The sequence below is a fragment of the Idiotropiscis lumnitzeri genome, chromosome 8 (genome assembly GCF_059441095.1).
Source record: "Idiotropiscis lumnitzeri isolate Australia: NSW breed Sydney's pygmy pipehorse chromosome 8, RoL_Ilum_1.0, whole genome shotgun sequence".
Classification (NCBI taxonomy): Eukaryota; Metazoa; Chordata; class Actinopteri; order Syngnathiformes; family Syngnathidae; genus Idiotropiscis; species Idiotropiscis lumnitzeri.
Window position 1 is genome coordinate 13,318,408 of NC_142398.1, and position 14,116 is coordinate 13,332,523.

General features: G+C 42.1%; 1 protein-coding gene across 6 annotated transcripts in view; it reads left to right on the forward strand.

The window, feature by feature from the left end:
* nfixa (nuclear factor I/Xa) overlaps nt 1-14,116 on the forward strand; it is a 165,954-nt gene that overhangs the window by 72,205 nt on the left and 79,633 nt on the right. For 5 of the 6 annotated variants that reach the window (XM_088301962.1, XM_088301964.1, XM_088301968.1 and 2 more), the window contains one exon: nt 6,449-6,980. In XM_088301962.1, the coding sequence (XP_088158088.1) occupies nt 6,449-6,980 (532 nt within the window). Of the gene's footprint in view, nt 1-5,597; nt 5,837-6,448; nt 6,981-14,116 lie in introns of those variants that run through there. The other variant, XM_088301967.1, reaches the window with a different exon arrangement.

Below are 14,116 nucleotides of genomic sequence, written 5' to 3' on the forward strand. Positions count from 1 at the left end.
AGCGTCATGTCAACTTGTGTGTGGTGATTTCATAACCATGAGGCTTTTTGAGGTTGCAAAGCGTCCCTAAATTGTAGTCGCCTTTTCACGCACTAGGCTGCTCCAAGCACACACCTACGCCGCCCCCTCCCTTTTCACCAGGAAAAGCTGGACTAGGAATGCATTTGTGCGCCTCTCCAGGTCCCTGATTTTGTGAAATTAAAAACAACATGAGTTGAAATTAAAATTTCTAAAAAAGAAAACATCACATGTCTTTTTGTGCCCTCATACCAAAGAGGGCGGGGGAAGCCTTCCGGTGCTTCCCGGATATCACCAGCACACTTGTCAATACTGGATGTGATTTTGCACAGCAGATGTCAGAGATGAATTCCACTCATCACATGTCATGACACGCTGAAACCTTCATCAGCTCGCTTTCTGTGAGTGTGTGTGTGCGTGGCTGCATGTGCATGCGCATACGTGTATGTGTGTTTATCAAACCTTCGAACTTGATCAGAGTTTTATTAAAAAAAAAAAATGTGTGTGTGTGTGTGTCAACTCGGGAAAATTCCAGTCTTTTATAACATGCTCTCATCACTCTGTGTGTGTGTTGTGAGTGTGTGTGTGTACTGCAAAATAAATTAAGAAGGTTTTAAAAAAAATACACAAGCATATCTTATAAATTTTTCAATAATAGTAATTATTAATGAGTCAGCTTTTGTAAATAAGAATGATACGATAATGCCGGCACTATAATTATACACACACAGTATAATTTATATCGCCTTTTATTTGATCATATTTTGCCCATTTTTTTCCAATGAATTATTTCCTTTACGTATTATTTATTTCAATCCTTTTTTGTGTCGTTTTGCACTTGACCCGAAAATGATTTATTTTTCATATAAAAGTGCAGGATTAGAGTTGGAGAGCATCGCAAAGTGCCGTGCAAGCGGTGTTGCATCTTTCGTTCTTTCCAATGACATTTTGGACTCATTCCACAAGTTAAATGAACATCTTTGCATATTAGATCTATAGACAGCTGTGCCTGCAAGCTCGTCTGGTCTGTATCCAAATATCACTCTACAATATACGTTTAGCGGTGAAATGTATTTTTATTTGCCCAAAACTACCTTCTTTATTTTTATCTCATATTATTTATAAGCGTGTTTGCAGAGCGGTAATTAATATTGGCTCTTGTCACAAATGGACAAGTAGGACATGCTCTTCTGCTGGCTCTGTTTGTCTGCCCCCCCACTCCCTCTGTTTTTCGTTTGAAATGACACATTTACTGATTATTTTAGTCAATGAAGAGCCGAACGTTGATCGGGGTGAGCGGCCGTTAGGCACGTTGTGTGCCTGGGGGTGGGTGCAAACACCGCCGGCGCTACTTTACGTTGGGTAAATCGAACGGCAAACGAGAGGGGATTATGACATATTTATGTTTTTTTTTTTTTTTTTTTTTTTTATACCTGTTTTATTAGTAACAAATTTCCAAGGGTTAATACGAATTGAAATCTTGTCGTTAATAGCAAGGCCCTTTTAGACCTTACTATGCTCCCTTTGTTGACACCAAATACTGGTGTTACTGGATAATTTATCATATTACTGGTGCAATTGTTTGCTTTATAAAATAGTAGGAATAACACTGCCTTTAAATATTCCTCTCTGTGTTGCTTTTGGCCGCTCCCAGGTGCTTTTTCACTACCTTTCAAGCCTCCGCTCGGTTCTCGCTCGGGAGGTGAACTCTTGTCTGGGCGGGAAGGGGGCTCTTGTCTTGGCCGGCCGGCGGAACAAAGGTCGACGTTTAGTGAAACACAGAGCGTGGCATGCATAGATAAGAGGAGCCCTCGCGTTAATGCCAAGCTACTGATCCACACACTCGCTACGCAGGCACACACGCACACACTGCAGCGGTCTAGGCCGCAGACAACTACCACCTGGGCAAACACAGGAAACCCTTATGGGTGGTGGAATTTGAAAGTGTCCAAATATTAAGAGTTAAAGGTGCATGTGTGTGGAGTGTATGCGTGTGTGTGTGTGTTTGTGATCATAATGGAGGCGTTCTCAAACGTTTTGGGTCGAGGGAACCCAGGGGAATCATTTTTAATCATCCTCATGCCAATTGAACAATTATTGAACTACGATGTGAACCACAACTTGTATGAAAAGTTTGTCTATTTAGGAGAGGAGGGGTCGAATTCCTGTTTTTTATTTATTTATTTTTTTTATTTTTTATTTTTTTAGACAAAAATAACAAGATAATGTTGTAATACCGCATTATGATTTTAACGGCGGAAGGATTCAATTTCTTTAAGTGAATTAAAAAAAAAACTAAACTTTTATTTCATAGAAGAGCAGGGAATATGTTGTCAAAAACTGTCCTTTAGTACTGTAATATGTATATGTCACGATTCTAACGGTTTTATTTGGCCAAAACATAATAGAGGGAGGAGTTACACCATTTTGAGGACCACTGTTGTCATGTGTAAAAACACAGGATTCAAATATTAAATATTACTCTGGTCTCTCCATCAATTATGACACCTTTGGAGGTCTGCATTTCAATTTTTTTTTTGTTTTCATGTTGCTACATTTATCGTAAAAATCCAACAATTGTTTCATACATCAAATATGTTATTTTGAAACACTTAAAATAGGTGTTTGTGTTTGCTCCCATTTAACTTGAGTTTGAATGTGATTAGCCAGCACAGAGGCGCACACACTTAATAATCAGAAGGTGTGCACGCTTGAACAGCCAAATTACTATTTGGGTATTTTACTTCTCTCCATAAAAGATTTGTAATAATTCAATTGAGATGACCAGGGCATTGGTCACATTAATGGTGGATTTTTTTTTAAATGATTCATTACGTTTTTATTTATTTTTTACTCCAAAAGAACCTGTCATTTGAAGAGGGGTGTGTAGACTTTTTATATCCACTTTAAGTATGTTAGCCCGAACAATCAAGGCCCGTCCCGGCCCAGTCTGGTCCAGATGGGGTAGGCGCCATCCCCAATCAGCGATCTGCCAGCTCGCTACCAGCCCAGTTAGCCAAGCAGTCATCCGCCCAGCCAGCCAGTCAGCGGACTGGAGCCTTTCGTCGTCCAGACATTCACAGAGGGAGCGGGCCAGGCTAGTGCCGATGGTCGCGAGCGCCAAGTAGAGGACTCTGGCCTTTGTAAGGTGTTCACACACAAACCGACAGGCGGTCGGTCCCATTGCACGGCAGACAGCTTGGCCCCGCTATGAAATGTCTGTGCCCTCAAGTTTGCCGCATGACGAGTTAGCTGCTCCTCTTGCCGAGATTCCGAGTCATGTCGCTCTAATTCCTCGTTGACTAATAATATTGGAGGAAGAAACATTGCTGAATGTTTTATTTTCGGCGAGGGCATTTTTACAATGGAGGCCACAATGAAGAAAAAAAATGAAGTCAAATTGTGAAGCAAAAAGTTGAGTTATGAAAAGATCTACACAAAGTCATTAAATTGTGATATAAAAGTCAAGTCCTTAAGAAAATCATTGAGACTAGCGGTTGTTTAATATTTCAACAAACCTGTGAGTGTTATTTTGACAAAATATTACAACTTTATTATTGTAGAATGACAACAAGCATATTGCACATTTTCCTCTTAATTTTATTTCCCTTTAAATTTATTATGACTCAATTTATGTAATGGTCCAACTTTTTTTGGTCAATTTCTAACTTTTTTATCTTGTAACGTGACAAACTGTTTGCATAATATTATGCCTGTTTTACTTTATATCCTAACTACATTCTTGTGACTTTAGTCACATAAGTTTAAAAAATTCATATTTAACACTACATGATTTATTCTCATATTATTTAAATTTTTTCTCAAAATATGAGCATTCAAAATGTTTTGCCTAATATTACGACTCTATTGTAAAAGTAGGACTTGTTACTTGATACGACATTTATGTCATGCTAATGTTATCATTTTATTTTCATAAAAATATACTTTTCATGCAATATTACAAATGTATTCTCGTTCTCTAATCTTGTTTTTCCCCCTTGTAGTAATACACATTTGTGTTGTAAAATGTATTTGCTTAAACTCAATTTTCTTCAAAAAATACTGCTTAATTTATGTAACAGTTAAACTTTATTGTCATAGCTAGTAGCTATATTTACAAGTCATAATTACAACATTTAATTCTGTGACATATTGTTGTATTATTATAAAATTGTCCCATTGTGGCCACGGTTATATGGGTCAACCAGTGAGTGTGAAACAAAGTGAATGCCACGCACTTGGCTACGAGTTGTTGTTTCTTGTTTGTTATGACTGTTTCCTCAGTTATCTTCATAATTCTTGGGAATAAAAATATGGTCAGTTTATTAGCATCTCGAATGTGAAGGCCAACTACATTATGATAACAATCAAGCGTTCTATGGGACTTACAATGAGGCATTCCAATTTTCTAAAGACCTCTTTATGACTACAATATCGACTTGCGTAAACCATTGCGCATGACGGACTTTACCAATTCATTGTGCACACATTCCAGTACCATCGTAATTCTGCAACTTGGAGAGAACTGGTTCGGTGCACTTTGAAACAGGAGAGTGGATGGTATTTTTTGTTGGGAGGCGTGTGTGCATATGTGTGTGTGTGGTTGTATGGGGGGGGGGGGGGGGGGGGGGGGGGGGGGGGGTTTGACAGGCATTTTCACCCCCCGCCTCCTCGTCTTCTTGTTTGTGTGGCAAATCCGGGAGCAGCTGCTGGTCTCAGGGTCTAGTGGGATTTTTGGGCCTGTGTTTTCTCATGCCATCCCATGCCAAGGTGCTGTAATGCGAGCGGTAGTGTGACGGGGGTGAGGGGTGTTTCTTCAGAGGCAGGGGTACAGTTGGTCGTCATGGGGATGGCGGGGGAGGGTGGGGGGGGTCAGTCGGCAGGTGGCGTCTAGATTGGATGCATGTAAAATTGTTATATCCTCTGGACTTTGCCTTTTTGCACTAGATTGGAACTCGACTATTTGGCTATTGACGAACTCTCTCACCCACTCTCTCTCTCTCTCTCGACGAGCCACCGAGCGCACACCCGTCACCCGCCCCTGTCTCTTTGCCTCTGCCCCTGCCATCGCTCTTCCCTCCCTCCTCCGCGCTGCGAGCGTGCGTATTGGCTGCGCGGCCCGTGACTGGGTGCCAAATAGGTGGTCCCTGCGCATGTTGGCACACTCTCAGTCAATGGGTGCAGGAGCAAAGTGAGGAGGAAGAGAGAGAAGGCAGAGTTGGAGGCAAAGAGGGCGAAAAAAGAAGCGGCACTCGGGTTTGCCAGCGGTCGCGCGCACTCTTTCAACATTGATTCCGTCCTCTTGTTTTGCCTTTTTTTTTTTTTTTTTTGAACCTCCTTCTCCGCGCTACTCCCCTGTCCAGCTCTCTCGACATCTCTCTCTCTTATTCTCCTGCTGAACTTTACCCGCTTTGCCAAAAGTTGCTTTTCTATCCGGTCAAGAATTTTCTTCTACGTTTTTGACAATTTGATCCACTTGATGCGCTTATTTACTTCATGCGTTTATCTAGTCCTTTTTTCCAGTGAAGTTGCTGAACTTCTTTACATTCTCCTTCTGCTGTGCTCTTGATCAACAACTCTCCTGGTCCTGCTACACTACCTCCTGTGTTCCTTTGCTGGTATTACACTGTGGCCCTTGGCTTTTTCTTTTTTAACTTTTGGCTACTTTCCCTGGACAGCTTAAGCCCCTCTTTCTATTGAACTTTTTTCAAAATATATGACCATTTCACCAGTGCAAATTGACCAAACTCACCTTTTTTAAATTTTTTTTTTAATTTTTGCAATCTGCGGGGTCAGTTTATGATGAAAGAGCAAAATGGTAACTACCATTGTATATTTTTGTTTTTATATATATATATATATATATATATATATATATATATATATATATATATATATATATGAATGTATGTATGTATATATGAATGTATGTCTATTTGCTGTTAATTTTATTGAGGTGAAAATAGTGATTTTTTTTAAATGGGGGGAAAAAATAACATTCCGTAACAATTCTTATTCTTTTTGATGATTACATGAATTTGAAATTCAGCCAAGATGAGTATTAATGAATTACTTGTCACCTGTCTTAAGTGTTGTGTTGAAAGTGTTTCCGTCAATGTGATGTCTGCTGGGGAGAGAGTGTCAGGCACTCTCTCTCTTTCTCTCTCTGTTTCTCACACACACACACTCTCGCTCTCTCTCTCTCTCTTTTTCGGCGCCTCTCGTTCATTCCCTCGCTCCGCTCGCACGGAGCAGGCGCCGCTCCTCCATGCTGCGCGCCGGTGCTAACTGCCTCACCTCTCTCTTCCCGTCCTCCCCCCCGCTCCCCCTCTCCCCGTCCTTCTCTCCCCCATTCTCCCCCTCCTCGTCCTGCTTCCCTCCATCCTCCCTCTCCTCTTCCACCCTCCCCCCGTCCTCCTCCCTCATCCAGGATGAATTCCACCCCTTCATCGAGGCCCTGCTGCCCCATGTCCGCGCCTTCGCCTACACCTGGTTCAACCTGCAGGCCCGCAAGCGCAAGTACTTCAAGAAGCACGAGAAGCGCATGTCCAAGGAGGAAGAGCGCGCCGTGAAGGACGAGCTGCTGGGGGAGAAGCCCGAGATCAAACAGAAGTGGGCCTCGCGCCTGCTGGCCAAGCTCCGTAAGGACATCCGGCCCGAGTTCCGCGAGGACTTTGTGCTCACCATCACGGGGAAGAAGCCCCCCTGCTGTGTGCTGTCCAACCCCGACCAGAAGGGCAAGATCCGTCGCATCGACTGCCTGCGCCAGGCCGACAAGGTGTGGCGGCTGGACCTGGTCATGGTCATCCTGTTCAAAGGCAGCCCCCTGGAGAGCACGGACGGGGAGCGCCTGGTCAAGTCGCCACAGTGCACCAACCCGGGCCTGTGCGTCCAGCCACACCACATCGGGGTGTCCGTCAAGGAGCTGGACCTCTACCTGGCCTACTTCGTCCACACGCCAGGTACGTGGGCAACTCACTACACTTGGGAGGGCAGGGCGGCCGAACACTGAAAATCTGCATCTTTTTCTTAAATCACATAAATATGTCAGTGAGCATGTGCTTGAAAACCTCAAAGCCTTCCAAAATGAAGGCCTTGAGGACCCTAGAAAAAACGACACTTGCATTATTCAATGATCTTTAAAATGCCACATACGATATACAACATTACCATATTTTCCTATAAAATTCCCGTATTTTTCTATACAAGAAATGTCCAAAAAAGAAATTAGTTCAAAAACATAAATAAGCCCTTTTTGTTTATATTATTGTGAAATATTACATATACAACTAGACATTAAATAATCTGGTTGAATAATAAAAAAAATGTAAATTCAGAGATTATGTGAGTAATTGTAATAATATATTTTGATAATGTAATATTTTCCCCTAGTTAGCCATGTTGCTTAATTTTTGTTTACATGGTAACGTAGAACTTAATGTAGTAGTAACGTGAGTGAGCGTGCGTGCGTGTGTGTGTGTGAGTGTGTATGTGGAGGGCATTGGTCCAACATGCCCTGGCAAGTCCATTACTGCTTTTTCCGAGCGAAGCATTCGCGCCTTTGTATAAACACATCGTTTCTTTTGCACGTGTGTGTATTTGCGTATTTTTACATGATTATCACCACTATTAATGATTGTGAAACAACAAAGAGTTGCTGTTTCATACAATTCGTCCAATTCTGATGAAAGTGCATGTGCCCCGATAAGGCCATTGTATCCAGGGATTGTCATTTGGCCAGAACCCAGAAGTGTGTGTGTGTGTGCGTGTGTGTGAGAGCTGCGAGTCTCCTGCTCTCAGGCCGCAGGCTGCTGCCGCCTTCACCGTCTGCCTGAACGCCTGCGCTGCCTTGGACCTGCCTTGCCAAACACACACACACACACACCCACACACCCCCTCATACACAGTCAGCCAGTACTCGTACAGCCACCTTCACACCATACACAAACAAAAAGCTAAAAAAAATAAAAACTAAAAAAAAGAGGAAAAAAGAATAGGCAAACAACTCATCTTTGTAGCGTACTTTCACACGTTCAGTCAAACATGGTTTCACTCACATACACGCACACACACCAGCCAAAGACCATCCGTGATACGTTTTGATACAGCCAAAGTGTGTTTTGTATCACAGCCATCGGGATGGATACACACACACACTCACACACCCAAACACACACCCGCGCACGCAGCCAAGCATTGCTTGCAGTAGCTTCCCATGCAGCCATTTTACACACAGCCAAAATACTGTGCTGTGTTGTAGTGTTTTTCCAATACACACACACACACACACACGCACGCGTGCACGCATGAAACACAGTTCACAGACAAATCCTCTAAAAACACACTTCACCATGCAACACGCAAACACCGGCTCGTGACCTAATATTATTTCAGCTGGATTTATTTTTTATTTTTTTTTTCATTTCGAATGAGTGTCGACCAGCATCTCTCACAAACACAACACACACAAACGACTATTTATTCTCTATCCTCCGTATCCGCTTGTCTTCTACGCATGCACACACGTGGGAACACACACTCGCATGAAGCCACAATCTCAGTCCAGGCCAACACTTCACAACGCTGGCAGCTTCGCTCTGTGCTGGTCAGTGTGTGGCGCGTGAGGAAATCTCTTTTTTGTGTTTTTCCAAATGTCCTATTTGAATGAGGATCAATTTCTTTTCTTAGTTTTTTTTTGTTTGTTTTTTTTGGGGGGCGGGGTTGTAAATATCCACACTTGACAAGTTAATTATCTGTGCTGTCCTCCTGCATGTATTTATATATCCAAAGAAACAATCTCCCAAAAAGCTTTCACAATATGTACACTATGAAAACATTATTTTCCATTTAAAATGATCCCATTACAGTTTTTGAATTACAAAAAACAATTCATTTAAAACGTAATTAGCGGAGTGTCTACTATTAAATGTGAGGATTTTCATTTGCAACATAAATCAAACACATGATACAACTCCTTACAAATTTAATTGTTAGTGGTCAACGTTTATTTTCACCGCAGAATTTTATAATTGACGTATGTTTGCATGCAAAAAATAAAAATAAATTAGGAAAAAAAAAAAATTTTTTTCCTATACATGCACACATAAGGTGTCATATAGTGTCAGTTTTTACGACGTGAGTTCAGCACACAGTTGCCTAGTGGGGGACGTTCGCTGTGCACGGCTCATTCGTAACGTCCACTCGCCGTGTGCTCTCTCCTATTTGCTTAACGGCGGTGTGCTTCAGCAATTTTCCTTCCTCCAGACAGAGAAGCCTAAGTTGGCGAGAACATTTGGGGCCTGCCGAGAGCCAGAGGCGGGGGGGGGGATGAAAGCAAAGACAAAGGGCAAACCGCTGTCTTCGAACCTGCCCAAAGGTCAACTGTTTTATCACACTTGGCTCCAGTTAAGTGTCAGGTCGCCAAAGCATATTCGTGAGCCAGCAGTCCTGAAGGCCCGGATTTTTTCTCTCACCTTAGTGTTTTTTTTTTTTTTTGCATTTTTTTTTTTGCTTCTGTCGCGCAATGAATGACACAACATGCTCATTGTTTGTTTTTGTTTGCCTTGCATTTTGTCGGGCTTTGGCATCGCCGCCTTTGCTGCTCCTGTTTGATCCCGTACACACTGTTGTTTTGTCTCCTTAAACATGGCCCTCATTGTTGCTCGCGCAGAGGTAAAGTCTCCGCTCATCTCTTTTGTTTATATTGTGGAAGACGGCGAGCGGGAGAGCGCGAGAGTGCGCGCGTTGGAAAGGAGAGAGGAGGCTGCGATAGTGATTGTTCTGTTTGGCAGCGCCCGAGCCCGCTTGGTGTGGGAAGAAGAGAAAGACGTCTTGCGTTTTGTTTATGACAGAGTGGCAAAAAGCTGCCACGGGGAATCTCCGGGCTCTCTGTCAGGCTTTCTCAGGCTTTTCCTCAGCCAGACAGTCAGCCAGCCTTCGGGATCCCTCTCTGTTTTATGGAGCACCACAGCCGTGACAGAACAAACCGCGCCGCCATCATACGCGGCACACGTCCTTTTGTTTTCAGACACCTCCGATAAAGATCAACATGTCTTTGAAATGTAGTAACTGTAATGCTGGGTGGCGGGAGACACGCCAGATGAAGAGTCTTAACGGTGACTTTAAGTGTTTTTCTTTTAAATCCACAAAGCTCATGCAGACGTACAATAGTGTACCTGTCTATGAAGTCTCCGCATGACGCTACCTAACGAGGCACAGGTGGACAAAGTTCGCTCAATGTCGCTTATCAAATTTTAGAATGAGCACATGTGATTTTATATGTGAATGGCAGTTTGTCTATATGATCTCAGCAATTGATTGGCGACCAATACACTGTCTCGTGCCCAAAGCCAGCTGGGATGGGCTTCAACTCAGCGGTGATATCAATGAGGTTAAGTGGTCCAGAAAATGGATGGATGGACCTTACTGTTGACAAGTGCTGACACACCATTTCTGACTTTGATTCTTTTCTTTTTTTTTTTTTAGTCATCATGTCTAAAAGCTTTGCTGAACAGTTAATCAAATTCAAATCAACATCGCGATTCAGTAGAAGTTTTTAAATTGCAAAAGCTGCAGTTTTGGGGGGGGTACAAAATTCGACTTAATTATGTCAGACAGTAAGTAGGCTAGAGAGAGAGATTGATTGATTCGTGGTTCTTTTTTTTTTTGTAAATTTAAACAAGACATTTATGTAAGCTATAATATATCTGATATTGTTTATACCGTGACATATTTGTGTAACATGAGAGATCATTAGGTGTGTCACAGGAAATTATCCATTATCATTTATTTGAATGAATAATGATTTGTTTTCTTAACAAAAAATGTTCTTGTTAATTTATCTATGCCTACCATGTATAGTAAAAGGCAGAAAAACAAAATATTCTTCCACGAGATGGCATGAGTTACACATTTAACATGTGGATCCACTTTTTTTTTTTTAAACAATTTGCTAATTGGTGTTTTGTGAGATTTTTTTTTCCGATGGGAAATATGTGCCTTGGCTCAATAAAGGTTGGTTTTTACAGATAATTGCTGTTTGTTGAAAAAAAAAATACACTGAAAGAGGACCTTGAAAAAAAATAATCACACATTTAATCACTATTGCAATATTGAAGGTGAAAAACAATTAGATTATTTTCGGAAATCGTTCAGCCCTGCTCAAATTTCTTAGTTGATACAAGTCACTGTAATTGAAAGTATTTATTTATGTTTCCCAAATGGGTTTCCTGACCCAGCTGCTCCAGGTTGACTTCTGTCTCGTTAGCCTAATAGCATAATGGACAAGTCCATTTTTAACTTCCTGTTAGCAAATCAATAAATAGTACCATGTGTTTGCTGATAATTATGTTCTTTCTTGTTTTCTGAACGTGCTCAAGTATGACTTAGGCAATGATGTCATTAGACCAACGATATATAGTTGTTATTATTACGAAGCAAAACCCCATCCTCCCAGCATTGTTTTTTTTTTTTTATCGTCATTTAGTTCAAAAACAACTTGCTGGCCATCCAGTGCGAATTAATTTTGCTCCCTCTTAGTTCATGTACTATATAACCGTAGCAAGCAGGGAGGAATCTACTAGTCGAAGCCTTTGTTCGGCCTTGGCGGAGGTCTGCTACTGAGCGCTCTTGATAAGACTCAGTCTGTTATTATTATAATGGCGATAGCGATCTCTTGGCCCATAAGTGCCAACATTCTGCATGATAACCACAAACTGGCGCGCTTCCTGTGAATGAATGAATGAGTGTCTACTCGGATAGTGAGCTCTGACACCTGCGAAGGTGGGTCCGCATTATCACGACAGCAATCCATTTACTGCTCGGCCTTAATGTGTTTTATTTGCTTCATAAAACAAGATGCATATTGTGCTGTTTTAAATTAAAACGCAACAGCACATTTATCATTTGAGCATGGAAAGAGAGATTAAAAAAAGCATTTGTCAGGCCCAAACTTAGCTCATTGCACTTACTCATACTTTGGAACTCGGTCCGCCTCTTTTATTCCTTCCGCGAGCCGCAAGTGTGATTCTGAAAAGATGTTTCAAATGTGTTTCTAATCAAAAAAAAAAGGAAAAGTGCAGCCCAGGAAATTTGCCGTCACTCCGAGGGAGGTGTGAAATGTGCGCACGGTGCCATTTGGGCCGTGACCGTTCCACACTGCGCGCTCTTCGGTGCCAGATCCCGCCTCCCTCGCGTCGGAGTCTCGTGTGGACGGAGAAACCCCCGGCACTGAAGCCAGACCCCTGACTCACTGACCACAGGAAGAATTCACAAATAAAGTGCCCTCTTGTGCCTGCCAAAACAACACCGCAAATAATAATAATTGTAAACATAGCAATCTAACGTACAAGAACATAATAAAGGAGAGTGTAAGAAAATTAATTGCAGTATTTTAGTATTCATGTGCTGGATGTAGGCCTTTAAGGGGTGGGGCCGAGAGAGTGACCTTAGTAACTGGTGTATGCGTGTTGAGGCCTTCCGGCAACTCCTTGTGAGTGTACTCATTTTTTTGGGGGTATCTTTGACTAATTTATCCCCGTTCACCTTGCGTGGGCTGTTAATTAGGGCACCTGAATACAGCAACCCCAATTTTGGTTTGCAACACAAAGCAAAAATTTCAACCAAGCGGCGGCTTCTAACTGGCGAACAATGATGAATGGCTCACAGCATGGTGGAAGTTTTCTCATGGATTCCACACTTTTCCCCTGCTTCATTCAACTTTTTTCCTTCCCCTGTGAAAATAATCTGTTGTTAATTACGTCCTGATCCCATCTCTTGGTCCCATGACATCACACGAGTGTCTTGGTCCTTGTGCGTAAGAGTGTCGTTTCTGTATGTATGCTCGGGCAAAACGCAGGATGACCTTGTGCGATGAAGTGTGCACTGAATGAAGTGGGAGGCAGTCAAGTCTGAGGCTTTTGTGTTACGTGCTGTGGGAACCGGGCCCGCAAAGCCCTCCGCATGCAGAGTGGCTCTGGCGTCAGTGAGCATTCGCCCGGCAGCATTCGTTGACCAGGACCTTCCCATCTTTTCACGCACCGTCAGGAGGTGACGATCAAAGGCAGAAGATCTCCCTGTTAGAAAAGGGAACGTCTTCTCTTGTTGCATTTGGCCGTGGAAGGGAAAGTCTGGTATTTGGACGGCTCCCGGGATCGATTTAAGCCAAAGCCATTCTGTGCGCTCCAACACACACAAGCTGAATTGAGGCTTGCGTAGAGGACGTACTTCGATCAATCCAAAAACCACAGAATCTTCATTCTACTCATGAGACCGCGATGACTCAAACGCACATGAGGGGAAAAGAAAAATCACGCCGTTGTCATTAGTCTTTGGATTAATTGTCCATTGACGGGTTATGCGATGCTCCCTGAATTTTTTGGGCAGTTTCTCTATCTGAAAACTGCAAAGCAAGGAGCAAGATTAAAAGCCCACACCTGCGATTGTTTCTGCTGTAGTGTTTGTTGATATGCGGAAGATTATTCCAGAGGAATTTCAAGTCGGTCATAGTGGTAGAACGGGTAGGCAGTTGCTATTTTACTCTTTTTTCTTTTTTAATCCATTTGGCTCTAATCTTCTTGTCAGTTTGAATAAACTCAGTTGTCACATCCACGTTTCTCCTCAGGCCAGGCTCACAGTGCAGCCTTGGATGTTTTAGTTATGCTTTTTTTTTTTTTTTTCCTTTAATGGAAGGTGGCTATTTTAGCTAAATGAATAATACAAATTTAGTTTTTCAGACAGAATTCTTCTCCTTTGGTGATATTAAACGCATAGACTGCATTAATCATTGAGAATTAAGCTACAATTGCCTGAAATAACATTTGAGTTCCCAAATGCCTTTTCCTTTTTATCACATCAAAGATGAATGGTGTTCAATTAGATATATAATAATAAAACGTGATGTGATACATTTCCATCGGAGTGGGAATTATTTGTATAGTTAATTGGCTAACAATGTTTTAATTTCATGTTGCGTGAGGGCGTTTCTGCACACTATGGAACCCTTTTTAATACGTGCTGATTAGATTTAATTACATGTTAAAACACTTAACGATTGTCAAATAAAAAACGCGTGTAGGCGCAGCTAAGCACGATTAAAAAA